This window comes from Eutrema salsugineum, unplaced genomic scaffold, assembly GCF_000478725.1.
Source record: "Eutrema salsugineum unplaced genomic scaffold, Eutsalg1_0 scaffold_6, whole genome shotgun sequence".
NCBI lineage: Eukaryota > Viridiplantae > Streptophyta > Magnoliopsida > Brassicales > Brassicaceae > Eutrema > Eutrema salsugineum.
In genome coordinates, this window is record NW_006256547.1 from 4,297,242 (window position 1) to 4,321,673 (window position 24,432).

Here is a 24,432-nt window from a genome sequence, read left to right on the forward strand (position 1 = left end):
AATCGGAATGTTTTTAATCGAGAGTTGAGAAACAACTGCATTAATTTGAGAAAAAAAAATATGAAACAAGAAAGAAAGTTTTGTTTCTTTGACCAAAAAAAAAAAAAAAAAAAAAGAAAGAAAGTTTTGTTTCTTTATTCCAATCATCCAAAATCAAACCAAACCGTACCAAACCGTACCAATCCGTTCCGGTCGAGTTCGAACCATTAAAAAAATTCAGACACATATAAAACAAATGTAGTATCGTTTTGTTACAACAAAACAAAGATGACATCAATCAAATCCATTCGGGAGTTCATTTCCATGTTTTTGCTTTCTGCTCTCAAAACGTAGGACAACTATCTATCCTCACAAACAATATTACAAGTGGATGGATAATTTACACAAGACGCACAAATTTCAATCACCTTTTTTTCTTTCTACAAAAAGCTTTTCTCCTTCCACATTTTCCTCTCAAGCTTTGCTGAGATCAGGAGGGTCTCTCTCAGTTGGAGAACCAGGGACGAAGGGAACAAAGCCACGACCTCCAAAGACAGGTCGCATGAAGGAGTCATCAAATTGTCTCCAGTAGTAATGCACCGTTCTAGTTGGCCGTGTCAAGAAGCCACGTATACTGTCAGGCCGAGGCACATTGTGGTTCCCTGCGAACTCAATAAACGAGTCTTGGTCCAGCAATGGGATCTGGATTGATTTTGGGGTATTGTTGTCATCAGATAACATGCTCGTGGTGGCTTTCTGGTGCGGTAATAGGTGTCTTATGAGCGGTTTGGTCAGCATACCAAACACCTGAAAACCATTTTCACGAGAATCTATTAGCCAAATACCCAAAACCCAATAAAGGAATCTGTTATGTTAACCTTCGTGAACATCCAGAGATATCTTACCACGGTGCTAAAAAGACAGACGGTTATAGTACTGGTGATCATGATTGCATTCCCGCGTAAATCAGTGTGCCCGGCCCTTGTAAACTGCAATAGAAACAAATGTTAATTGATGATTTGTATCGTTGAAAGCTTCATAGAGAGTAAATAAATACATTCTCTTTATACCTTGTTGTATGCAAGAGCCATTGATACAGCACCTCTCATGAGACCAGCCCACCAAATGACAACCTGGAGGATGGAGAACAAGAGGATAGATATAAACATCTGAGATCCAGAAGAATTATTAAATCCATTACTACCAAGTAGGAACGATTCATACTTGCATCTTAAAGTTGATTTTCTCGCTTTCGTTCTTCTTGGCTAAGTTTGACAGAAATGATAATGGAAAGACGAAGGCTGCTCTTCCAAGCATGAGCAAGCCTATTAGGATTGAGCTCACTGCGACTGATGTTCCCGGGCTGTCACTCACGGATCTCCACTTGTCAATATCCAAGGCATCCATTCCGACATATAAGAAAATAAATGTCTCCGCAAGAAACGACAAAGTTGCAAAGGTATGCCTGTGTCATGAAAAGATGCATAAAATAAGCATGAGAGGTACAAAGTGTGTTGAACTGAGTTAATCTCTAGCAAAAGGTGGCGAAACTGGAGATTTCATACTTTGTAGTTATTCTCGAGCTCTCGGTTACGTTGTGCCAGGTGTAATGGGACATCACAATCCCACAGAAAAACACGGTGAGAATACCACTCAAGTCGAAAAGCTGCAATCCAAACAATATAACATCAATATACTTTGTCTTCGAATGCAATCGAATACATTCGTGTTTTGAAATTCTTCTACGAAAGTGGTATAAGATATCATAAAATCTAACCTCAGCAAGCATATAAGACAGATACGCCATAAGCATCATGAGGGCAACCTCTCGATCAGTTGAGTGTCTGAGACATGCCATGTGGGGACATCTACTTTAGTAGACCAAACAGAAAAAAACTTAGAGTCAAGAGTCACATATATCACGCCGAATATGTACCTTCCAAAATATAGTTTTTTGATGACATAGGCACTTATCAGACCGGTCTGCAAGATGAATAACGAAGATAGATGGTGTGAGCACGAGGGTACGCAAATAGTAGTCACAAGAAAGAATGGCAGACAAAAAAACAATACACTTACTGCAACACCAAGCAATGTGCTCAGAAGAAACAAATACAAGAAGTTTCCAAGAAGATGAAAAGCAGCTTCATGGTTAAGGTGGGTGAGGTCAAAGCTCTGAATTGCGTTGAAGACAACAACCGATGTGGCATCATTCACAACACCCTCTCCGAATACAAGACTGTATAGCAAAGGTGTCTCATCTTGATTCAGAACCTATATCACAACACAAAAGAAACAAGAACTTTTGGTCCACTTTGTTTATGGGTTTGTAAGTACTTCCAGTAAATTGGAGAAAAAAAATTACCTGCAGAGTGCACACAGAATCTGTTGCAGCAAATATAGCACCAATTGCTGAGAATTAAAACACCGGAAAATAACTTAAGTCGCCTGGATTGAAAACCGATAAAGCAAAGCAAACGAAATAAAAAGCCATTGGTTCAGGCATTACCAAGATAATCACCCAAGTCAAAGGTCCCAATATCCAGTTTCTTAAAGAACTGCGTTACACCTGTTTCAATCACCACCAGATTTGAGGTAGATATACAAATTATCTCCACAGGACCTAATCCCTACGAAGACTTCAACAGTACTTCAGCAAACCAAAATGGGAAGTAAGGTACCTAAAGTTATGACAGTGCAAGAGATAACAGTTCCAATAGCACCAAAAAGCATAATAGTCACGAAATTGCGGAAAAATTGCTTCTTTTTTACTTGAAACCTGAAATAGACAACAATAGCAACAAAATTACCGATCTGAGAAATATCTGGAAAGCATGTAGGGAAATATGAAGCTGAAAAGAGTAAATCCATGACAACAACAACGCAGGACCACATAGATGCACGTGGATGAAATCTAACTAATTGACCAAACACATCATGCCCCCTTTCTTTCCAACAATCACAAGTACTACAAAAGTTGATGTATGACAGGTATTTATAGAAGCAGTACTTAAGCTTTCTAGTCAACATCTGTCAAGCTTTGTACTTATATCACCTAGAATCACATAATGCTTGTTTTTAGAAACTAATTTTGGTGTAAAGTTTTGTTTACATCTTTTTATGTAATTTTTGTTTGGTAAAACTCGTGCTACTAAACATATCAGATCGTTCATATTATACCATCTAGTAAAATCTTCCTCTATAGCACAAAACCCTACTAAAGTAATTATTTGATGGTGAACCAAATAGCGCAACTATTATCCAAATAAGTAGCAAAGGATTCAAATGGATGTAAAGACTGACCCTGCATTGAATATTATGGGTGGCAAGAGATATATGAAGAAAAGATCTTCACTGAAGACCAGAAGATGTGAGCTTTTTCCTTTACTAATCAACAAAATGACAACACCAGTGGCAAGCCCCTGCAACCAAATCGCTCAGAAGTCATTCAAGGTGAAACATGTGTGATTAATCAGCTACCTGAAGTTGAATCAATCATAAGTACACAGGCACTAACGTCTGTGATTCCCTTCTATTCAAGATAATAGACAAATTTCAGTGAACTTACAATCAACAACGCTGTGATGGATTCGTTCATCCATCGGTTCTCCTCCAAAAGATGGCCAAGCACAATACAAGCACAAAGAAGTGCAACAAAGAGATTCAACGAAACCACAGAGGCGTGATCAGAGGTCGATAATGACGGCATTTTAGATATAAAAGAATCGAAATATGATGCCAGCATTGCCATCTTCTAGATCCACCAAATTCCGTGTTGCCCTCCCAGAATATATAACCGAACGAGAGTACACAACAACTATTGAGACATCAACAAGTACAACATTCAGATTTTGGATCAGCAAATCGGAAATCTCTTATCTTTCCGTGCTGTCCATTGAAACAATTCCTGCAATAACATTATCAAAGAATATTAGTGTAAGGCAATCACTTAAGTTGATTTCTCAACCCCTGTCAATTACTGTCTTAATATTCCCACCAAAAATCTAATAAATTTCTTCACGTAAATTAGAAAAGCAGTAGTAACAAAAATGGAAAACAGAGCTGAGACTAAGCCGAAAATCAATGTGCTTACAGATAATCAGTGAAGCCATTATGAATCAGCTTTGACTAGCTTTTTTAATACGTAAAACATTTTAAAAACGCAGAGGGTTCAAAAAGTGAATCCAAATCTGAGATTCTTTTAAGTTTTAACGCAAAAAAAGTGCACAAATCCCGAAAGGCTAATCTATATATAATACTACTACAACAACATAAACCAAATTCTCAAAATTTCCCATTTTTGGTAATACACCCAATCTAAGCAAGACAAGGATTAGGCTGAACTTAATCCCCGAGGATTTTGTTTCCTCCTTTATCCCAGAAACCAAAAAAAAAAACATAAAAAGAGAAGATGGTGGATCTGAATTGCTTACCTCAGCTGCTTCCGCGTGATCTGATTATCTCCAGGAAGAACTTCTAATTGTTAAGAAGGCGAATAATAAAGTCAAAGCTCACGAGAACAAAAATCAATACGGAGATCGAAGCTCCGAAGCTAAAGCCTGAGATTCTTCTACACGACCGTGTTCGAGCTTCAAGAGTAAAACAAGAGAACAGAGACGCGATTCGAAGACCAGAACACGAAAGAGAAAACGAAGGAATCGAGCAGAAAACAGGAGAGAAAATTACGCGACTGAGAATTATACGAGTTCGATATTCTGAAAATAGAGAGAGACGTGTACGGTCCTGCGTGTAGAGAGAGAGAGAGAGAGAGAGAGAGAGAGAGAGAGAGAGAGAGAGAGAGCGAGAGAGATTCTAATTTCTTATGGGAATTTCTAATTTCATATACAAATAGGAGAGAGAGTATTCTCTGCAGGTAAACTGGCACAAATGGTGGAATCTAAACCGTCGATTTAAATTACTTTCTCTGATCTTGAACAGTGACAGTGTGATGGTTTATTGTGAAACTCATCGTAGGTGATTAACCCTGACTAACGGCGACCTTTTAGAGTCTATTTATTTATTTACTGCTCATGCATTGACCAGTGATTTTTTATTTGATTCGTCTTTATTTTACTTTTGTACCTGGAGATTCAAGTTTTTGAGTCACCTTGTTTACTGAACTTTAATCCAAAAAATTTCATTTTCTAATTTATCTTTTTAAATTTTGATGCAAGAAATCGTAGGCAAGTTAATCTTATTATACATAACGAGTAGTTTGTTATATACTAGTATTTACTGTTAATTGTTTTTTTTTTAAATAGTTGTAACTTTAAATTTATCAAATAAAGTGTCATTCAAGTGTTACATCTTGAAAGCCTTTGGTCAAAAAAAACAAAAAGTGTTATAATTGACTACTAAAATTTATCAAATACGACCACACATATTTTTTTTAACTGCCTTCAAGTGTCAATTGTTTTGGAAATGTTGTCTAATATCTATTATTAGTGTGATTACAAATTTTTAAGGTACTCATGATATAGTCTTGTTGATGTGTCCACAATAACAATATTGTATATCGGACGGTTTGGATTCATGCAACCCAATTTTCAACTTATATAAAGAGTGATACATACGAATCTAAAGATAAAATAAGTTTTAAGATCTGAATCTCAGGACGAAAGTAGCCAATGATCTACCCTAGAATATAAAAATACGAGTCGCTCTGTGAATTGTTAATTAGTTTAATTAGAAACTCATATAAGTGCCGAATTTGCTCCTAGAAGGTATATATATGCCATAACCACAGAATTGTCTAGTTACTTATCGTGGTTCTTTTAATTTTATTATATCAATCATATATGTTCAGAAACAAACATAACAAATTATACAAATCTAATCCTTTCTCATCAACGAAGTTACAGAGCTTCTCGGGTTTATTTTTCTTTCTCGTGTCTAATTCACCTAACAATGTTTATTTGTAATGTTGTTCTTTTCATGAAATTTAAGAGGGATGAATGATCCCCCATTATTTAGTCATTATTTCCTGTCAAATAAAAATAACATAACCAGCCAAGATTCAACTACGTGATCGGAAAAATATACAACGTTTATACAAGCTCCAAAGCTTGAAAAAAAAAAAAAAGCTCCAAAGCTTGTCCACGTCGTAGTCGTAGACATTGTTAAAGAAAGTTGACTGAAATCTTCGCACAACAAAATGATCAGAATCTCGTTAATATTGGATTATCATGCCGAATATGTATACAGTTGTCGGGTATTTAACGTGCAATTTAGTGCCAAGCAAGAAAGATAATTTGTCATCTTGAAGGGATAATATTAACATACAGAAGACGAGACTAAGTCACGTAACTTAGACATGTGTAGCAATAATGTACTCACAAAACAAACTGCTTTCATTATCACATATTATCATACATGAATTGGCTTTTCAAAAATTTGAAGGTCATGTGAATTTCGTTAAGAAAAATATGTGATGTGTTTAGCAGAAAACAGAAAAACATGTGATGTCAAATAAAGTAGGGCCAAATTCCATGTATTATATAAGTATTCAGTTCTTTTGGAATTAAAGATCAAGTACAAATGCATCTCTACATATCCAAATATACTATCATATTCCTGATTTACATATTCACGACAAGATATTGTTTTTCTGTAGTTATATCAAAATGGAAATAGTAGAAAATTATATATAAATTGTTGGCATGTTGCTCCGTGCCTACGAAAGCAGGTTAAGTGGAAACTCCGGTATACATGATCTGTCTAAAATTAGTCGAACACCTTAAATTGAATTTAGTCAGGCAGTCTGATTCTTATCTGGATCACCTAAGGTTATATATTAAAGAAAGAAGCCATGACTAAGAAACTCTTCATAAGTTTACTTATTTTTCGATTTTATAGTTTCTATTTTAAAAAATCAATTTTCCTTTTCTTTCTTTTTTGTTATTTTGTTTTCTTTGAAAAATGAATAACTAACAATAGAAAATTTTATATTAATACAATAACACACGTCAGGCTCCAGCTTTATCTAATAAGATAGTTTCACCTCACAAAACACTGGCCAACCCGATTGTTTCCGCTTCGTCTTCTTTAGCATCTGAAGTGCTTGGTGGTCCGCGTGACCTTACTGAAGGTAAGAACAGTTTAAGAACTGTCAAAAAGCTGAGGATTCTTACATATGGTAACTTGTGACGTGTATAAGAGTTAGGGATGCTTACAAGTGACGTTGGTGATAACATTCATGGTTTTCTGAGCAGCAAGTGCTCTTAAGTTGTTCCCTGTACCTAACAGCAACAAGCTCCTCATGAGTTGCTTCTGCTCTTTGGGACTTGGCGTTTTCGCCACGGTTTCTTCGAAAGCACGCAAGTCGTTGGGTGTGAGACAAGGAAGTGAAAGCAAAACCTGATACCATCTAGAGTCAGCTTTTTACAATACAGCATGCAAAAGGATTTGTGATTGATCAATTCTATTAGAGAAACTGACCTGACGGGGAGCTTGGTCTCTGTCTGAGAGGTAAATAAATATTTCACGGCATAGATTAACTAGATCAGAGCTGTTTACGGCATTTGACTCCAAGGCTAAACCTCTAATGACCGAAGAAAACAAATCTTTTGACACAAATTCTCTGAGCTCAACGTTATTTGTTAGAATCGCTAGAAGGACAACAACACCACAAAAGGAACAGACTTTGGTGGTTGCCTCCCCATCTGTCCATGTAAACACTTCCAAACAGATCTGCAGTGCTGGGAGAGCCACATTTTTGTGATTCAGGAGGAAACTGCAAACACGATACATTCTTTTCATCCAAAAGTTACCAAGAAAAGAATTTGGAAAGCGAGAACAGTATACGTACCCCACTATTGAGTTGGATTTAAATGCAAGCAAATCCTTGAGAGTAGACATGTCCATACGGCCCACATGGCCTGAATGCTCCAAAACAGGAAGCCCAGGGTTTAAACCAGGAGAAGCCATCGTTGAAAGGAGGGTGGCAATCTCCTTGGTTAAATCCCTGAGCAGTTTTTCTTCCATTACTTCAAGTTTCATGTCCGGCCCATTTTGTACACCGAACGAATCTGGAACTTGTGCTCTGCCCTCACGCATAAGACTGGACCAAGAGGAGCTAGTAGCTTGCTGACAACAAATAAATAATGGGTGCAGGAGCACTTCAAGCCATGAATCCCACATATTTGCCGGACAAGATTTTACTACATAAACTACAAATGAATGAATAAGCTGTCGCATGTGCCTGAACTCCATTGACTGTAAGTTCTCCATGAGTGCTACTGCGACATAGTTAGCATCTAGGCATTTGAAGAATGTATCTCCGATTGTAGCTGATAGACCCAACACACAGTATCTGAATATGTAGACAATATTTGTTGCACACAAAGTTTAGATAACCGGGAATGAAAAGAAAGATGCTGTTTAAGGCCTAAAGGAAGTTACTAGATGCTTACCCACTATCTCGGATGCCTTTCAACCAATTTCGCACACCAGAGTCATTTGCCTCAGATTGTCCTTCTCTACCACCATCAAAAGATCCATCAGCATAAACCAACGAGGCTTTTGACATTTTAGGAATTGCTTCCCCAAGGAGACTGTATCGCTCAACATCAGCCATTGTCATAGCTGCCCTCATCTCTGGGGGTAGGGTTTGACATACTGAGGGAGACCAAAGGGAATGAATAACACGGAGAAGCTGTAGAAAAAAGATAAATGAGTGTTATCATGTTAATCTTTCGAAGAAATCCTGACCAGGTTTTGGTAGCGACCAAGTTTAGTTACGTTTTGACCAAGAATATCCATGAGGGAATATAAACATACTTTCAAGAGAGGTGGCAACATCCAAGAAAGATGATGAGCCATAGGATGCAAATCTTGACTTGTTACGGAGGTCGTATTCAAGTTGCTTTTTCTGTGTCCACTTCTCTTGAGTGCCTTCTCAAAGAATGTAACTGTGTGGAACAAAGACCACATGAAGGGTGTGTTGGAGCACAAACGAACAAGACCCACAGGGTCTGATAGATAGCAATTCTGCCACTCTAATTGGATCCACTGTTGGCTCAATGGCTCCAGTAACCAAGCAAGAATTTCTTGCTGCTGTTGAGCTCTGTACCAATTTCAGATCTTATCTAAGAACATAATAAATCTGGTGCTGGATAAAATGCAACAAATGAAATTTCATATTACCCTGCTGCAGAAGCCATAACAAGAAATGCTTCACCCAGAATGTTATGCTCCCCACGGAGCAAAGTTCCTTCTCTTTGCATATGTGCCATTGTATCAGCAATAGACTGTGCAAATAGCATGAATTAGAAAGAGGGCTAACATGAAATCATATCACATGCAAATGATAATTCCAAACGGCAGAAAATTACGAATAGGCGACCTTCACAATATAAGTCCATCATTTTCTAGCACATAAATAAAGTCATAGTGTACATCATCATGAATAGGCAAGCTTCAGAATATAAGTTCATCAACCAACAACAGGTATTATGTTACTTTAATTTGAACAAGATGACAAACTAGACACCTCTGTTTGAAATCATGCAAATGAACAACAGAGCGCACAAGGTTATCAAATCAGAGGTGGTCTCCAACATGTATCCATATATCAGAGCGCACAAGCTTATCAGATCACAGGGCCACTTTCCAGAATTAAGATCTGAGTAATTATAGGTGCCATGTTTTGTATCTGAGTCTCTGAAGGGAAGGAGGGACAGATCAGATTTACCTTCATGTGAGGCAAAACACTTTTATCAGCAGCTTTAGCTATGCGTATAAAAGACGTACAAATCTGCAATCTTGCAACTCTTGAAGTACTAGTTGCTGGATCCTGCCAAGGAAACAAGATATAAGAAAACTCATTTACTTCTCAAATCTAGGCAATGTAAATAATAGGATATTATTTGTATATGTAGGCATGTGTATATGCGGTTGGATACATTCCAACATTGAAAATATGTAACAGAAGGAAACCTTGACAATATGTGGAAGAGAGGTAAGAAGTTCAAACAATTTGTTGATCACACTTCCAACTGCATCTGGGAAATACTTGAGAAATGGACCCATTGCATCCAGATAATGTCCATGCATTTTTATAAGTTCCGGCTCAGTCCATTTCAAAGAGAGAAGCTGCTGAAGCAAGCCTGTTCGTCAACAACACGAAAATGAACGAATGCGGTTTCGAAATGTCAAAATAAACACATGCTGGAAGGATCTAAAATATGCTAACACATACCTTCAAATATTCCTCGCAATGAAAAATGAACTTCAGAACTACCACCAGCAAACTCATTGGATCCATCAAAAACGGTTGCCACAATACAATCAAATGCCAACTGCTGGCTGTCCACCACTGCTACATCCTGAAATTCAAGTTTGTATGATGAACAAATATAATTATTGAATATCACAGTTATCTAAAGTTGCATGTTGTGAAAGAGCTCAACAGACAAAAAGCAAGTCTTTGGGACTAACCTGAAGAGGCACTGGAGAAGCCAATAGATCCTTAATGAGAGTGATAATCCTTTCGGATATTTTAGCACTGGCAACGAGGGGCTTGTGAGAGGCAATAAACTTAATCAAGTCTAACTGCACCAAATAAATCAGTTTTTGGTTAGTTTGTTGTCAAGGGAATTACTATTCAATACATTTGGCTCGGGAACATACAAGCCTTGAACGGTATTGGCCAAAGTCTCCCTTTCCTTCGAACTCATCACTCCACAGTTCTAGAGGCCCAAGAGAAAGAGCAATTCGAGGAGGAACTTTCTCTTTCTTAAGCATCCGCTGGAAAGATACTTCCAGGATTGTGCTAGAGATCTCATCACTTATAAGACCTAGAATCTTTTTCTTTTCGTTATCAATTTGGCTTGAACTTTGAACACCATCAACTGCTGGTCCCTCTCCACTTGGATAAACGGCAGCCTTCGGCTTTGAAAGTAAATCCCTCATTAGTGCCTACAAGACAAGACAAAAGAAAGGAGCGCTAAATTCAGCTTAGATTCTGTATTTTCTCTATGATTGATAATTCCCAATGGATGGTGGAACTGGAAAAGATCGTCATTAGATAATCTAACATACCAGCCAGAAGAGCATTGCTTCAAAGTGAAGATCCAACTTAAAGTGTTGAAAGAAACCAAGCATCTACAGCAAAAAAAAAACCGGTCAAACAAACGTGTTCAAACGAACAGATTAAAACATCTTCAGGCTCATCATTTAAATTTGAAAGGAGATAAATTACATAACGATGTCGGTACCTGTTGAAGGTATAAAGCCAGAACACCACCATCGGTAGCAATACATTGCAAGTTTGTTGAACCTAAAGAAACCAAACTTTCACATATACACTCAGCAAACTCATAATCACTTTCATCGATAACCCCAGCGCATGAGGCTGATCTGTGTAAGAATTCTCTGGAGACATTCATCAGACTCTGAAACAGACTGCTAATCGCAGAGTCGAATTCAGTATCAGAAGCATCACTAGGTCTTTTTCTGCACAGAAGGAAAGTTTTTTTTTTCAAATGTCTACTAGTCATTATTTTAAGGATATCAGGTCAAACAGCCCAGTTGCATACCTTGAGCAGACAAGTTTGAAAAACTCACAAGCATGAAGACGGAAGTCAGGAGAAGAAAGTAAGACGCCACACCTATTACGAATTTGGGGAGCATGTTTAGCAAGAAATATATGGATGATGATGATCTGTAATATTTTTCTCTGCATGAGTAACCTTACCCATTAATGATTCCATATCTAGAAAGATCTAGTAGAGGAGCCCATTCAGCATATGCATTGATGGCATTTAAACAAGCTATAACCACAGCCGCGTGCTGTTTTGCCAGGTCAACCTGTTGCCTACTAGCTTCACTCATCGCAGCTCCAAAGTGTCTCTCCAGAAGCTGCATTTTAAGTAATGCATCAAATTACCGCTACAACAAAAAACTTACGTGAGTGGAAAAAAGTTGTGACATACATTATACAATAAAGGCAAAATCTCAGGCAAAGATTGAGTAAGTCCCCGCAACAGTACCCGGCGCCTGTCACCTGAAGAGAAAGTCCACGCAGAAGTTAGAGAGGAAAAAAGGCAATTTAGATGAAAAAATAAGACCAAATAGGTACTTCCTCAAAAATTCTGTGTGAAATAAATCATATAGGGAAAAAATTACTATCTACATTAGGGTAAACTGTGTAACTGAACTAACAACCCAAAGTTAGCAAATATGCGTTTTTGAGAACCTCATTAATTCTAGCATGAGCAAAACTACAAAACTGAAAGAGCAGCACACCACAGATAGAAAAATGTGAAAAAAACTAAAACTCCACCACTCTTAAGTACCTTCCAAGTCCTCATTGTGAACAGTAATATCTTCAGGAAGCCATCTCAGCATCATTGAGACCACTTCAGCCTGGTGTTTGAGATAATATGGTAACACTTTATACGTCTGCTTTAAAATTTATTTTAACAAATCAAAGAATGAGAAAGCAATCTACTTGTAACGGGCCCTGTGCGGACAAGGACGCTAGTGAAGGAAACAACTCCTGCCAAAGATCGGACCCTTCTCTTCTAACTATCTGTAACAAGAAAACATTATTAATCCACACAACTTGAGTGAAAGCAAACACTAATGACGACTGCAGGTGAAACTCAAACGAATTCGAACTCCTACCTCAGCTACAAGGGCAGCTGACTGACTCTTCAGAGACCATTCCTCACATGGATTAGCAATCTCTGACATTAGTTCAACAGAGACCTTAGCAAAATCCCTGCGCTCTGATGGGCTTAGTTCCTCCCACCGTAGTCTAACCAAATGCTGCAAAAAGAGAAAAATAGATACACGATAAGGTTGCTATACCCTTATATAGAGATTATCACGTACAGGTATAGCACACAACATTGCTAAACTTTGAGCTTTTTTCAAAATTCAAATTGGTAATCTCATTACAGCATGGGCATAAGTTCATCATTGTAAGTGTTTGAAGAATGTCGGAAAAAACCATCAAAATTTGACTTGATATCCAAAAACTTTGGTAGAAGAGTCTACATGTTATCTCATTTAGTAAGATGATATTTCCAAACTGAACCTCCTAACTATTTGGAGACTAACAATTGATTTGATTCTGAAGAAAAAAAGACACTCAAATTAGCATGTATAGAATCTATCCTTTCGCCTTTAACATCGAACCTTTCCCAGTTTAACTCAGCAGCAGCAGTTAATTGAAAATACAATAATATCCCAAAGGAATACAGCTTCGCACAAACCTGTAGCATTTTGAAGGCATGCAATCGAATTTCTGAAGAGCACTCCCTTTTCACTAGAAGTAAGGAAATGTGTGCTAAAACCCTGATATCTCCAGATTTAATCTGCAATTACAGTAAGAAAACAGGACAGGGTTGGCTAAATCAAAACAAATGCAAAGACTTTCATAAAATCTTCAGGTATTCAAGAAATAATCTAACAAAATTGAACAACATTCATGATAACCGTGATAGATGCAAGGAATCTAGGTTCAAAATAAAAATTTGCAATTTATTGCTCCTATTAAAACTACAACCAATTTGAGCGGGAGAAATAACTCTCTCCAATCAGTGTAGTAATCAAACCTTAAACACGCCCCAAATAGAAGAGCCTCATGGAAATAAGCAACAAGAGCATTCAAAAACACAAACCTTAAAACCAGAAAAGTTATTTTTTTAGGCAGGATCCTGGTAAATTTAAACCTTAAAGAAGCCCAAAGATAGCAGAAGCTCAGCATTCCCATATAAAACTCAGAGAATTGAAACACAAATTCCTCAAAACAGTGAAAGCATGCTAAAATTTAATATTCACACTCAAATCAATCACAGGACAGAATGGAAAGATTGAGGAAAACTGGAAAAAAAAAGAAAAGATGAAGTTTTTACAGATTCGAGGAATGCAACGGCCGCTTTGCGAGCATCGGGAGTGGAGTTATAATCGAGGACGGCGAGAATCGCTTGGGCCACATTAGTCGCCGTGTTTTTGCTATCATCCATTGTTTCCGGCGGATAAAAGGAGAAAAGTTCCCCTTTCAGAAACCGGAGCTTCCTACCTAATTCTCTTCTGCTTCTATTCTTCTTTCAAAAATCAAGAGGGAGAGAGAGAGAGGGAGCTGAGTCTGGTCCTCTGGTTTCAATGGGGTTTTAAAACTATTAGTAGTATAAGAGCCGACTTAGAAATAAACTTTCGGCTTTGGGGATTTGATTTAGCGTAGAAAAACTTCCGTTTCGAATTAAATGCATTTTTATACCGTAATTGCCGACAAAAAAAAGAATCATTACTTATTAGACGTCAAAAACTAGTATGGTCCTCTTTTTTAATAGGATGTAATTAATTTTAAAATGTACTCAATAAGTTCATTAAAATTACATAGATTCTTTTCTTTGTCCAAAACGGAGAAATACAGATTCTACACTAGGAAATAAACTCAAAAAGTATCTATGCTATATAGTTTCTACATTCAAATTCAAACGTAGTCAATTCTCTTTGTACCATATTGAGATTTTAAAAAATACGAATTTTCTCCTTTTGCCATATTACTCCTAATGGCCTACTAATAAAAAAAAAAGAAACTTTACGTATTTTGCGAATGACTAGAATTTAAGATTCTTCCCTAATCTGTTTGAAAGTTGAATCTCGTAAGATCCTTCAATTGAATTCTTTAAGTAGAAATGCAAGTTTCAGTTTGATAAAAAAAATGCATGTTTTTCTTGGAAAAATGACTAAACCACACATTACCTTACTAAACGAGTTCTTTAAGATTCAGATAACTAACCTTAACACCTAAAGCAAAAGAAAATCAAATTATTTTTTTGTTCCTGATAAAACGGTAAAGACAAAAATCAAACATACGCACGCAAAAATTTTAAACTCTCCTCAGACATCAGTCTTCTTTTTCTTCTTTTCCTTCTTTTCTTTCTTTTCCTTCTTCTTCGCTGGCATTTCCGTTTCTTCTTCTTCGTGTTTTCTCTTCTTCTTTTTCTCTTTCTTTGCAGGTTCTTCGGTTTCAGGTTCTACTTCTGTCTTCTTCTTCTTCGACTTCTTCTTCGACGGTTCCTCGGTTATGGTTTCTTCCTCTGCATCTGCCTTCTTCTTCTTCTTTTTATCTTTCTTCTCTTTGACACCGTTCTCAGCTGAGTCTGCTTTGGGAGTTTGTCCAAGAAGAGAGTCGGCAGCACTGTTGTAAGTCTGCACGCACACAGTAACAAAGTTAGACCCTTAAACCAAATTTACAAACAATGCATCACTTCCTTTAAACAAAAGCAATCAGACGTGTACAAAAGAAATATGAAGAATCAAAACAAATTGTAGTTAATCTGACCTTGGCAGGAGTGATCAGACCTCCAGATCCCTTCTTTTTATCCTTGTCATAAACTTCAATCTTTGGTTTGCCTTTAGCTGAGCCAGATAGACGTCCTAAATCTTTTCCTTCGAGATTTCTCAACCGTGCTTCAAGCTATCAGGGAAAAAAATTTAGAACACATGGTAACCATTAATGAAGGAAGAAAATGGTAGTTTAGATCGACAAAGACAGAAGAAAAATGTAGAAGAGTACCTTTAAACGGTTTTCCACTCCCATAGTGTTGTCTTGGCCATCACCAAGAGCATCACATCGGATAGCAAGTGCAGCTTTTGCAGCTAGTGACCGTGAGATCTTACCCTTGTGCTTCGGTGCAGCTTGGCCAACCACAGATGCGTGGTAAATTAGACCATACTTTGGAGTAGCGTGTTTGGTCTTGAGGGCTCTAAATAAGGCTTTTTCAGCTCCAAGAATCTGAACCGTGCTCCCAGGTTGCTTTGCAAGGTTCAATAAACTACCACCATGAGAAATTAGGCGAGCACCAACTAGCTCCCCGACAAGGGCCGTCAGATTTGGTGCAATTGTGTTCATTCTGCTCTTCAAGTAGTCATAAAGCTGAGCTCTGTACTCAGCAAGAGAAAGAACCTGGTCGCAGAGTTCCCGGATGTGCATCAAATCAAGGTCACTAACTTCAGTTCCCATAGATATCACAGCAGCCTCCTTCAATTCCCCTTCAACTTCATCAGCCAATATCTGAGACCAGGCCAGACACAGAAAAATGTATCAGAAAGAATGCAAAATTATTTTCAAGCAAAAAAGCAAAATCTGTGAAAGTTGAATCCTAAAACCACAAAAAACAATCAAAGAGAATAGTAAACAAAGCTTAACCTCAGAGAAGTCTAGCTTAGCGGCATTAATCCGATTTCCCATTAATTTGACAGACTTGGCATATAGGATATTGTCTTGTATGATCTTAGCAAGCTCGGGAAAATGCCAGCCGTACCATTCACGGACCCTCATAGCATAAGTGTTGAGCTCTTTGTCAAGATCATCAAGCAGACCAATCGCTTGGATAATCATGGTATCCACCTGACAAAAACGAATCCATTAGGAGATGCAAGAACGACATACAGAGAAACTCCACAGCATTTCAGACAAAAATGTTGGAACAGCAAAAAAGGGACGCAAGTTTAATACAGAAATACCATAAATTTCTGTAAGTAAATTGCACTGACAAAAAGACTACCTTGTCAGAACTGAACTTGAGTTTATATCTAGCAAGGCTGTGAGACAACCCCAAGCTCATTGGAGCTAGATCTTGATCCCCCAAACCAGAAATAAGTTCTGTGAACTGGCTTCTCACACCTCGGAGCAGCTCCATAACGGCGTTGTTGTGAACACAGTCTATTTTCTACACGAGTGAACCGAAGCAAATCCATTAGAAACAACCCATATCAAGAAATAACAGAGCATAATGAAACCTTGCAACAAAATACATACCAATTTCTCCTTGATAATATTTCCAAGCTTCGAGTCAGCGACAGCTAAAGCTTCACCTTCACAGTTAGCTTTCAGAAATTTGCGGAGACCCTTGCTGGGAGCTCCCTCCAGCAATTTAGCCACAGCTTCAAGAGCTTCAGACGTGTTGTCAAACTTGTCAAAAGCTTGTAGCTTGACCATCTGTACTAACACCAAAATGCTATGAGAAACCTATACTAAACACATAAGTCAGACAGACACTATATATGAACAATCTCCAAAACAAAAGAATCACCTTGCGGGCTGACGCTGCAGAGGAGAACAAATTACCCAAATCCTACAAGCACCAAATTGACATACTTAGAACAAAGATTATCGATAGGCAGACCAAGTTATAAACTTAAAATAAATGAAGCAGGTGAAGATAATAACCTCAACATTAGACAGCTTTCCTTCATCTAGTACTTTAAAAAGGGCGAACCCAGCTGGCGTCTCAAACAGTACGAGCATTTTCACAAGCTCAAGTTAGCTCCTGAAAAAAAAAAATGATTAAGAAAATCACTTAAAATTAACTCAACTTACACTTTGAAGTATAAAAAAACAAAAGCGTGCTAAAGCTACTAAGCTAGCAAGAAACATATTCAAGGGAAGACCTTTTTCCCTGGTTTACACATCATAGTTTCCATGAAAATACAGGAAGAAAATATTGACAGAACACGAGTTAACTTAAAGACGACACTCTGTCAAAGTCTTAAAATAAAGCACCATGACCAGAACTAAACTAAGCCAAAATACTTTTTTTTGTTAAAGACTAAGCCAAAATACAGAACTTGAACCCAAGTAGCATTGAAAACGTTGCGAGAGAGGGCAAGAAAGTTTCGGTACCTTGGATGGTTTACGAATAGCTGCAGCGTTAGAGGGACAGAGGAGGAGAGAGAAATCAGGAGCCGCGAAATTGCTAGGGTTTAACAGGGTATTATAGTTGTTGAAGAAGGGTCGGAGATTCTCAAAACGCTGCGTTTTATATTGCCAAGGGGCCTAGGGTTTTAAATGATTTGATGGGCCTCGTTAAGCCCATTAGGTGGAGTCTACCAAAAGTAAAGCAACAAAATTAGTTGAAAACTTGTTGAAATCAGTTATGTTGCGCACAGAAAAAAAAAAAAAAAGTTATCTTACGAACGAAAGATGGAATCTTTATAACCCAAATTGAAAATGGAATCTTTGAAGTTGTTGTCTTTACTGCGAGAATGCACCAATGCCAAGTCTCTAAGACAAGTAAAGCTTCTTCACCAGAGAATACTCGCGGTTGGGTTGCAGAGCGACGTCGTTCTTTGCAAAAGTCTCATCAATGTCTACTTCGCTTGTAAGGACCATTGCTCGGCGAGACTCGTCTTCGAGAAGATCGATGTCCAATCGGATGTCTACCTCTGGAACTCACTCGTGTCCGGGTACGCAAAGAACTCCATGTTCCACGAAGCTCTTGAGGTATTCAGGAGATTACTGAATTGCACAATTTGCGTCTCTGATTCTTACACATACCCAAACGTGATTAAGGCCTATGGTGCGCTGGGAAGAGAGTTTCATGGTAGAATGATTCATAGCCTTCTGGTGAAGAGTGGGCATGTCTGTGATGTGGTCGTGGCAAGCTCTTTGGTCGGCATGTACGCAAAGTTTAATTTATTTGAAAATTCAGTACAAGTGTTCGACGAAATGCCTGAGAGAGATGTTGCGTCTTGGAACACGGTTATATCCAGTTTTTATCAAAGCGGGGAGGCAGAGAAGGCTCTGGAGTTATTCGGAAGTATGGAAAGCTCTGGCTTTGAACCAAATTCAGTGTCACTGACAGTAGCAATATCAGCGTGCTCGAGGTTGTTGTGTTTGGAGAGAGGGAGGGAGATCCATAGAAAATATGTGAAGAAAGGGTTCGAGTCAGATGAGTATGTAAACTCTGCCCTTGTAGATATGTATGCGAAATGTGGCTGCTTGGAGATGGCTAGAGAGGTTTTTCAGCAAATGCCTAGAAAGAGTTTGGTTGCTTGGAATTCTATGATCAGAGGTCATGTCGCTAAAGGAGATAGTAAGTCTTGTGTTGAGCTTTTGAATAGAATGATCATAGAAGGAACTCGACCAAGTCAAGCAACCTTGACCAGCATTCTGATGGCTTGCTCTCGGTCATGGAATGTCCTACATGGAAAATCCGTACACGGTTATGTGATTAGGAGCATTGTAGATCCAGATATCTATTTTGACTGTTCCCTGATTGATCTTTACTTCAAGTTTGGTGAAGTAAAGTTGGCTGAAACCGTCTTCGCAAAGACACAGAAGGCCGTCGTTGAGTCCTGGAATGTTATGATCTCTGGATATGTCAGTGTAGGTAATTGGTTTAAGGCTATTGAAGTGTTTGACCAAATAGTTAGTGTTGGAGTGAAGCCAGACGTAGTAACTCTCACAAGTGTTTTACCTGCTTGTTCGCAACTGGCTGCATTAGAGAAAGGCAAGCGAATTCATTTGATCATTAAAGAGAGTAGGCTCCAAACAGATGAGTTGCTGATGAATGCACTTCTTGACATGTATTCTAAATGCGGCGATGTAAAAGAGGCTTCTAGAATTTTTAAAAGTATACGAGTTAAGGATGTAGTGTCCTGGACAGTAATGATCTCTGCGTATGGATCTCATGGTCAACCCAGAGAAGCGCTTTACCATTTTGATGAAATGCAGAAGTTTGGTGTAAAACCCGATGAGGTTACTTTTCTTGCTATGCTCTCAGCATGTGGTCATGCTGGGTTTATTGATGAAGGTGTAAAGTTATTCAACCAGATGAGATCCAAGTACGGAATCGAGCCTAGTATTGAACACTACTCGTGCTTGATTGACATTCTTGGCCGAGCAGGTCGGTTGCTTGAAGCTTACGACATTCTTCAACAAAAACCGGAGACAAGAGATAATGCAGAGCTTCTCAGAACTCTCTTCTCTGCCTGTTGCTTGCACCGGGATTATTCACTGGGAGATAGAATCGCAAGATTGCTTGTGGAGAAATATCCAGATGATGCATCAACCTACACTGTCTTGCTCAATTTGCATGCTTCTGGTGAGTCATGGGATGCAGCAAGGCTAATCAGATTGAAGATGAAAGAAATGAGACTGAAGAAGAAACCGGGTTGCTGCTGGATTGTGATTAATGAACAACTGTGGCACTTCTTTGCTGAGGACATGTGTCATCCACATTCTGATAACATTTATGAATGTCTTGCACTTTTAAGTGGTCACATGGAAGCTGGTCATGTGTCATCCACATTCTGATAACATCAAACAACACAATGTAAAACTATACTTCAAACTTTTCCGCAAATCCAAGGCTATTCATATACCTGCATAAAATACAAATAAAAAGATAAGCTATAATAAGATAACAAGATAAGTAATTCATATACATACCTGCCTAATTTTTTGTTTGATGTTGTTTGTCGTTGTTGACAACAATATCATGGTTGAAACATGCCATTATGAAAATCATTTGGATTTCATATATTTTTGCACAAACAAAGCACTTAGGAATCCAGCTCTGTTAGTCAACAATTTTTATCATTTTGTTATGCATTTTTTCTTTGCTTTGTATGAGAAGAAATTAATGGCTCTGTCTGAAAATTTAAAATCAAGATCAATATCTTGATATGATTTATAATTTTCAAATCCAGTATTATAAAGTTTTCCAAATACCCATCATATATTTGAACAATTAATTCTGGAATATTATCGGAAAAGTTTCAGTTTCTACTAATTGTTTTTCGTTTTTAACCGTAAAAATAAAAATAAAAAATCTTTGTTTGACATTAACCAGACAAGGGTATGGAAACAAATGATATGACAAATAGGTTTTTTTATCAAAGACTATGGAAGACATAAACAAACTTGTGAAATGACTTTTTTTATGACTAAGAGTGTTAATCCAATATTTAACCAAACAAACATTTGCCTGAAAAAAGAACAGATCAAAAGCGATGGCAGAATTTAGACTGATTAATCTTTGTAATGTGAGTTACAAAATGATTTTTAAACTTATGTGCCAAAAAATTAAGAAAGCCCTCTTGAATATGATTTTAGAGACCCAATCCACCATTATGTTTAGATGTTTAATCATGTCATCCGCACTAACCAAAGTTCCACTCTGAGCCCATTTCAATCTTTTATATATGGATGATTGTGTTCTAATCACAACACTGGGTGATTATTATTTCAGGAAACAATAAAGAAGCATGTTCCACAGTTTAAGTATTCCAATGCTCGCCGACAAAAAAAAAAAAAAAAGTATTCCAAAGCTCAACCTATTATACAATCTCAACAAAGGCCTTCAACATCATCTCGATGCTCCACATTCATGCTGCTTCTCAGAGATTCAGGACTCCAAGAACATGACATCTAACGTAAACCAGAGCCAAGACTCATAAATTTGGTGGCCTTTTTACTTAACAAGGAACGCATGACTTTCTGGCCTTCCATGTGGAATATGCACCGAAGAACCCATCATAAAGCCTTGAAGGAATGAGGACAGAGGGTGATATTCATTTCAAAATTCCCTTCTCTTAACTATTTTGATCAACAATAAATTGTGTTCTTTACAACTTCTAAATGAAAAAAGGCAAAGAGCAATATACAGAAATTTAAGGAAGCTTCTTTAGATTGTGTTCTACTATACCATTCCATCAATCTCTAGAAAAAGGGATCAAAGAGTTTTTGAAAAGTGAATATAGAGCCCACTGTACACAGAATATTACATTTTCGTGCCGACTTCCAATATTTAATGACTGATGTTTTTAAGATATTTAATTACGATTTACGATATTTTGATTTATTATAAAATAATTAGAGAAGTAAATTTTTTTTTTTTTTGGTGGGGTTTAGATGAAAACTGAAGTCACTAAGTCAAAACTACATACAAACCAATCCTTAGGCAAAGCTATAATATAAAAAAAAACTTTTAAGATCCGGTGTCAAAGCTCAAAAGGAAATCGTCCATGTCCTTGTCAAGCAAGCAGCTTCACCACATCGAGCTTAGCCACGTCAATGGGAGTTTTATTGTCCAAGTTTTTCAGAGTGCTACAAGCACAAAAAGAACAACAGCTGATGAGTCAAATATAGGCTAATATAGAAACCATTTATTTTGTTTCTTTCTAAAATTGTTTGAAAGAGAGTTTTGGTTTGTTGACAAACTTACACTGCAGCGCCCTTCTCTAGGAGAAGCCTTACACAGTTTTTCCTCCCACGGTAAGCAGCAAAGTGCAGTGGTGTGTTGTTGTGTTTATCAACGGCATTGGCATTTGCTCCAGCATCTAGAAGAACTTTAGCACATTTCATCTGACAACATATAGATTGATATGGTAATTGTCAACTTCCCGTTTCTTGCTAATTAAGATCAGAGATTGACATAACTTGACTCTTGCACATTAAGAGAAAAAAAAAAAAAAAAAAGACATACCTTGCCATATGCGCATGCCAAATGCAGTGGTGTCCTTCCCTCGGAGTCTTCTTCATCTTTGTTAGCGCCAGATGCCAATGCAGCTTTCAGGCCCTACAATGGAGGCACAGTGAGTATTAATCCCAACAAAGAATCAAATACTCAGACAGAGTAGAAAGCAAGCAGCTTTACCTTCACATCACCGAAAGTAGCAGACTTGTGAACAATACCCATTGCTTCAGTCATCTTTGCCAGAGCCGCTTTAGGATCCGAGTAGAAGGCTTCGGTTTGCGGATCCTGAGACAAAAGCAGGAGAAAGAGAAAGAGGGTTCAATTCAATGTCAGGATCAGGCAGGCCACGACTACGAGCTCTACTATATTATTGCTAGTAACTAAGTACCAGATCAAAGTGGTTTTGGAAGGCGCTCTCTCATTCTCGACAAAGCCCGACTCAACCGTTCTGGGTCAAAGGTAAACTCAGGGTTACCTCCTTGCTCCCACGATATCTCAAGATCCTCAGTTGACAGGATAAATCCAGGAGCTGTAGCTAATTTCTCGAAGATTTCCTTGTCCATTGCCGACTAATAGCCAAATAAACCCGTCACACACACAAGAATTTTTGAAAAAAAAAAAAAATCCTATTTAGACTGAACTTCAATCACCTAAAAACATTAGGAAAAAGGCTACTTACAGGGACCTGTAACGGAATGCCTGGGAAATCGAAAGCACTAAGCCCCGACGAATCCTTGCAAACGCTTCTCTCGTCTGCGGAAACGTGACCTACACACAACCCTGTCAAATCTTTACTAAAACGCTTTAAAAATTGGAAAATTATCGAACTATTGGATATTGACTCGAGATAACACAATACCTGAAGGAGGAGTAGGATTTGTCTCTGAAGTTGAAGCCATCGGTTATGTCTAAAAACCCTAGAACAAAAATCCACAGAGATTTATTCAGAAAACCAAACACGAAACAAATAAAGTGGTGGAGGTGATACATATCTATCAATCTACGCGAACGATGAAGATGGAGATTGCAGAGGAAAAGAAGTTACCTTTTTTTTTCTTTTTTTCTCTCTGACTTGATAAAATTTGCTGCTTGTATTATTAACGAATGAAGTTCTAACAAATAGGGTGTATTAACTAATTTAGTATTTATATATCACACAATGTAAAGTCTATCTCGGTTAGGAATTAGTTGTATTATATTATACTAGTAGTCATTATCCTAATAGGAATATGCTTCTCCGTGTTTTTTTGTTTTGTTTTGGTTATAATATTATGATCTTGATACTTCGTTACTCCTTCCCCCTAATTGTTTTACAAACAAAAAAAAAACTGATATGGTTTTTGTTAAAAAGAGAAAATCCCAGTTTACAATTCGATTTATTTTGGTTTTTACGATCTTCGGTGCAGATTTAAGTTTCTAAAGAATCATATTCTCCAATAGTTATTACAAAAACCAAAACTTGGGTTTTCCGTTTTTTCTATGTTCGCTTGGATCATCTGTCTTTCACTTGCTCGATCTTATGTCTTTTTATGTCTCTGAGAAGACATCGGGTTTCTTTAGATTTCTAGCTTTAAACCCATACACATATATTTATCTTGTCAAAAAAAAAAACAATTCTATTTCTTTGATTGCCATTTGATCTAAATTATCAAAAGAAACTATAAAGTACAAGTATAATAGATATTCAAATTTTGTTGTCTTAATTATCTAGCACTGTTGCAAGGGTGTATAAATCAAAATATTATCCAAAATCCACTTTGCTTGAAGCAAAACAAAGTTGGGCTGCAAGTCATGCTTGGCGAAGCATACTGAAAGGTAACAAGCTGCTTAGGCAGGGTATCAAATGGATTGTAGGTAATGGTAAAGAGATTAATACTTGGAAAGATCCTTGGTTGCCTATAAATCCTTCTAACCCGCCTATATATGGGTCCAGGTGCTAACATTTTCCCTAACCTCAAAGTATGTGATTTGTTCAAAGAAGGATCACAAGATTGGGATGATGATAAACTACGTGACTTATGTGATCCTTTGGATGTCCCGCTCATCAAGTTGATCAGACCGTCTTTGACTGGAGCTTCAGATGGTATTACTTGGATGCATACTCGGCATGGAGAGTACACTGTCCGATCTGGTTATCTTCTTCTCCGAAGCAAAAGAGGTCAGTCTTCTTCAGTTCCAACTCAGGCTTTTAAAACTATCTGGAAGCAGGATATTCCACCAAAAATTAAACATT

The 24,432-nt window shown here is 37.6% G+C and overlaps 5 protein-coding genes across 8 annotated transcripts; 1 reads left to right on the forward strand and 4 right to left on the reverse strand.

The window, feature by feature from the left end:
* Positions 1 to 206: 206 nt before the first annotated feature.
* LOC18013475 (sodium/hydrogen exchanger 1) lies at positions 207 to 4,764 on the reverse strand. The gene is made up of 14 exons (XM_006394928.2): positions 4,413 to 4,764; positions 3,548 to 3,886; positions 3,283 to 3,401; positions 2,661 to 2,758; positions 2,489 to 2,548; positions 2,345 to 2,391; positions 2,059 to 2,253; positions 1,916 to 1,962; positions 1,757 to 1,823; positions 1,545 to 1,645; positions 1,204 to 1,444; positions 1,050 to 1,112; positions 885 to 968; positions 207 to 786 (listed from the first exon to the last, which is right to left on the reverse strand). The coding sequence occupies exons 2-14, from the start codon at positions 3,728 to 3,730 to the stop codon at positions 454 to 456; spliced, it is 1,638 nt and encodes a 545-aa protein (XP_006394990.1). The 5' UTR covers positions 3,731 to 3,886; positions 4,413 to 4,764; the 3' UTR covers positions 207 to 453.
* A 2,054-nt stretch (positions 4,765 to 6,818) lies between these two features.
* On the reverse strand, positions 6,819 to 14,136 carry LOC18013312 (protein HASTY 1). Of its 2 annotated transcripts, none has more exons than XR_002897666.1 (22): positions 13,842 to 14,136; positions 13,200 to 13,301; positions 12,607 to 12,750; positions 12,431 to 12,511; positions 12,276 to 12,345; positions 11,913 to 11,983; positions 11,675 to 11,838; positions 11,517 to 11,588; positions 11,196 to 11,433; positions 11,020 to 11,082; positions 10,609 to 10,896; positions 10,417 to 10,530; positions 10,178 to 10,304; positions 9,916 to 10,085; positions 9,671 to 9,772; positions 9,124 to 9,227; positions 8,758 to 9,043; positions 8,391 to 8,632; positions 7,787 to 8,290; positions 7,417 to 7,676; positions 7,152 to 7,335; positions 6,819 to 7,060 (listed from the first exon to the last, which is right to left on the reverse strand). XR_002897666.1 is itself a non-coding variant. In XM_006394929.2 (22 exons), exons 1-22 carry the CDS (start codon positions 13,950 to 13,952, stop codon positions 6,981 to 6,983), a joined length of 3,612 nt encoding a protein of 1,203 aa, XP_006394991.1. In that variant the 3' UTR covers positions 6,819 to 6,980. The 2 variants fall into 2 exon arrangements, 1 of the variants encoding a protein (XP_006394991.1); XM_006394929.2 differs by having other exon boundaries at positions 7,417 to 7,711; positions 13,842 to 13,952.
* A 537-nt stretch (positions 14,137 to 14,673) lies between these two features.
* Positions 14,674 to 17,715, reverse strand: LOC18013251 (probable nucleolar protein 5-1). Its single transcript, XM_006394930.2, has 9 exons — positions 17,621 to 17,715; positions 17,168 to 17,267; positions 17,031 to 17,072; positions 16,757 to 16,936; positions 16,503 to 16,667; positions 16,145 to 16,345; positions 15,512 to 16,009; positions 15,278 to 15,412; positions 14,674 to 15,144 (listed from the first exon to the last, which is right to left on the reverse strand). Exons 2-9 carry the CDS (start codon positions 17,243 to 17,245, stop codon positions 14,833 to 14,835), a joined length of 1,611 nt encoding a protein of 536 aa, XP_006394992.1. The 5' UTR covers positions 17,246 to 17,267; positions 17,621 to 17,715; the 3' UTR covers positions 14,674 to 14,832.
* Positions 17,716 to 17,947: 232 nt separating this feature from the next.
* LOC18013216 (pentatricopeptide repeat-containing protein At5g27110) lies at positions 17,948 to 20,035 on the forward strand. Its single transcript, XM_006394931.1, has one exon. The coding sequence runs from the start codon at positions 17,948 to 17,950 to the stop codon at positions 20,033 to 20,035; it is 2,088 nt and encodes a 695-aa protein (XP_006394993.1).
* Positions 20,036 to 21,630: 1,595 nt separating this feature from the next.
* LOC18013148 (ankyrin repeat domain-containing protein 2A) lies at positions 21,631 to 23,306 on the reverse strand. 3 transcript variants are annotated; one of them, XM_024151727.1, is made up of 8 exons: positions 23,245 to 23,306; positions 23,059 to 23,116; positions 22,879 to 22,967; positions 22,588 to 22,768; positions 22,380 to 22,484; positions 22,209 to 22,301; positions 21,948 to 22,087; positions 21,631 to 21,829 (listed from the first exon to the last, which is right to left on the reverse strand). In XM_024151727.1, exons 5-8 carry the CDS (start codon positions 22,431 to 22,433, stop codon positions 21,757 to 21,759), a joined length of 360 nt encoding a protein of 119 aa, XP_024007495.1. In that variant the 5' UTR covers positions 22,434 to 22,484; positions 22,588 to 22,768; positions 22,879 to 22,967; positions 23,059 to 23,116; positions 23,245 to 23,306; the 3' UTR covers positions 21,631 to 21,756. The 3 variants fall into 3 exon arrangements, with proteins under 3 accessions (XP_024007495.1, XP_024007496.1, XP_006394994.2); XM_024151728.1 differs by having other exon boundaries at positions 22,879 to 22,988; positions 23,245 to 23,294; XM_006394932.2 differs by lacking the exon at positions 23,245 to 23,306 and having other exon boundaries at positions 23,059 to 23,242.
* Positions 23,307 to 24,432: the final 1,126 nt, after the last annotated feature.

Excerpts from the sequence above, each read along its gene's own strand:
- LOC18013475 (XM_006394928.2), bottom strand. The coding sequence starts at position 3,730 with ATGGCAATGCTGGCATCATATTTCGATTCTTTTATATCTAAAATGCCG. Across the intron at positions 1,824-1,915 it reads AAAAAACTATATTTTGGAAG|ACACTCAACTGATCGAGAGG; the intron begins GTACATATTCGG and ends GGCATGTCTCAG. Across the intron at positions 1,445-1,544 it reads AGCTCGAGAATAACTACAAA|GCATACCTTTGCAACTTTGT; the intron begins GTATGAAATCTC and ends TTCATGACACAG.
- LOC18013312 (XM_006394929.2), bottom strand. The coding sequence starts at position 13,952 with ATGGATGATAGCAAAAACACGGCGACTAATGTGGCCCAAGCGATTCTC. Across the intron at positions 13,302-13,841 it reads CCGTTGCATTCCTCGAATCT|ATTAAATCTGGAGATATCAG; the intron begins GTAAAAACTTCA and ends CTGTAATTGCAG. Across the intron at positions 7,336-7,416 it reads GAGACCAAGCTCCCCGTCAG|GTTTTGCTTTCACTTCCTTG; the intron begins GTCAGTTTCTCT and ends AGATGGTATCAG.
- LOC18013251 (XM_006394930.2), bottom strand. The coding sequence starts at position 17,245 with ATGCTCGTACTGTTTGAGACGCCAGCTGGGTTCGCCCTTTTTAAAGTA. Across the intron at positions 16,668-16,756 it reads ATATTATCAAGGAGAAATTG|AAAATAGACTGTGTTCACAA; the intron begins GTATGTATTTTG and ends TCACTCGTGTAG. Across the intron at positions 16,346-16,502 it reads TCAAGTTCAGTTCTGACAAG|GTGGATACCATGATTATCCA; the intron begins GTAGTCTTTTTG and ends CGTTTTTGTCAG.
- LOC18013216 (XM_006394931.1), top strand. The coding sequence starts at position 17,948 with ATGGAATCTTTGAAGTTGTTGTCTTTACTGCGAGAATGCACCAATGCC.
- LOC18013148 (XM_024151727.1), bottom strand. The coding sequence starts at position 22,433 with ATGACTGAAGCAATGGGTATTGTTCACAAGTCTGCTACTTTCGGTGAT. Across the intron at positions 22,302-22,379 it reads CTACTTTCGGTGATGTGAAG|GGCCTGAAAGCTGCATTGGC; the intron begins GTAAAGCTGCTT and ends CCTCCATTGTAG. Across the intron at positions 22,088-22,208 it reads TGGCATGCGCATATGGCAAG|ATGAAATGTGCTAAAGTTCT; the intron begins GTATGTCTTTTT and ends ATATGTTGTCAG.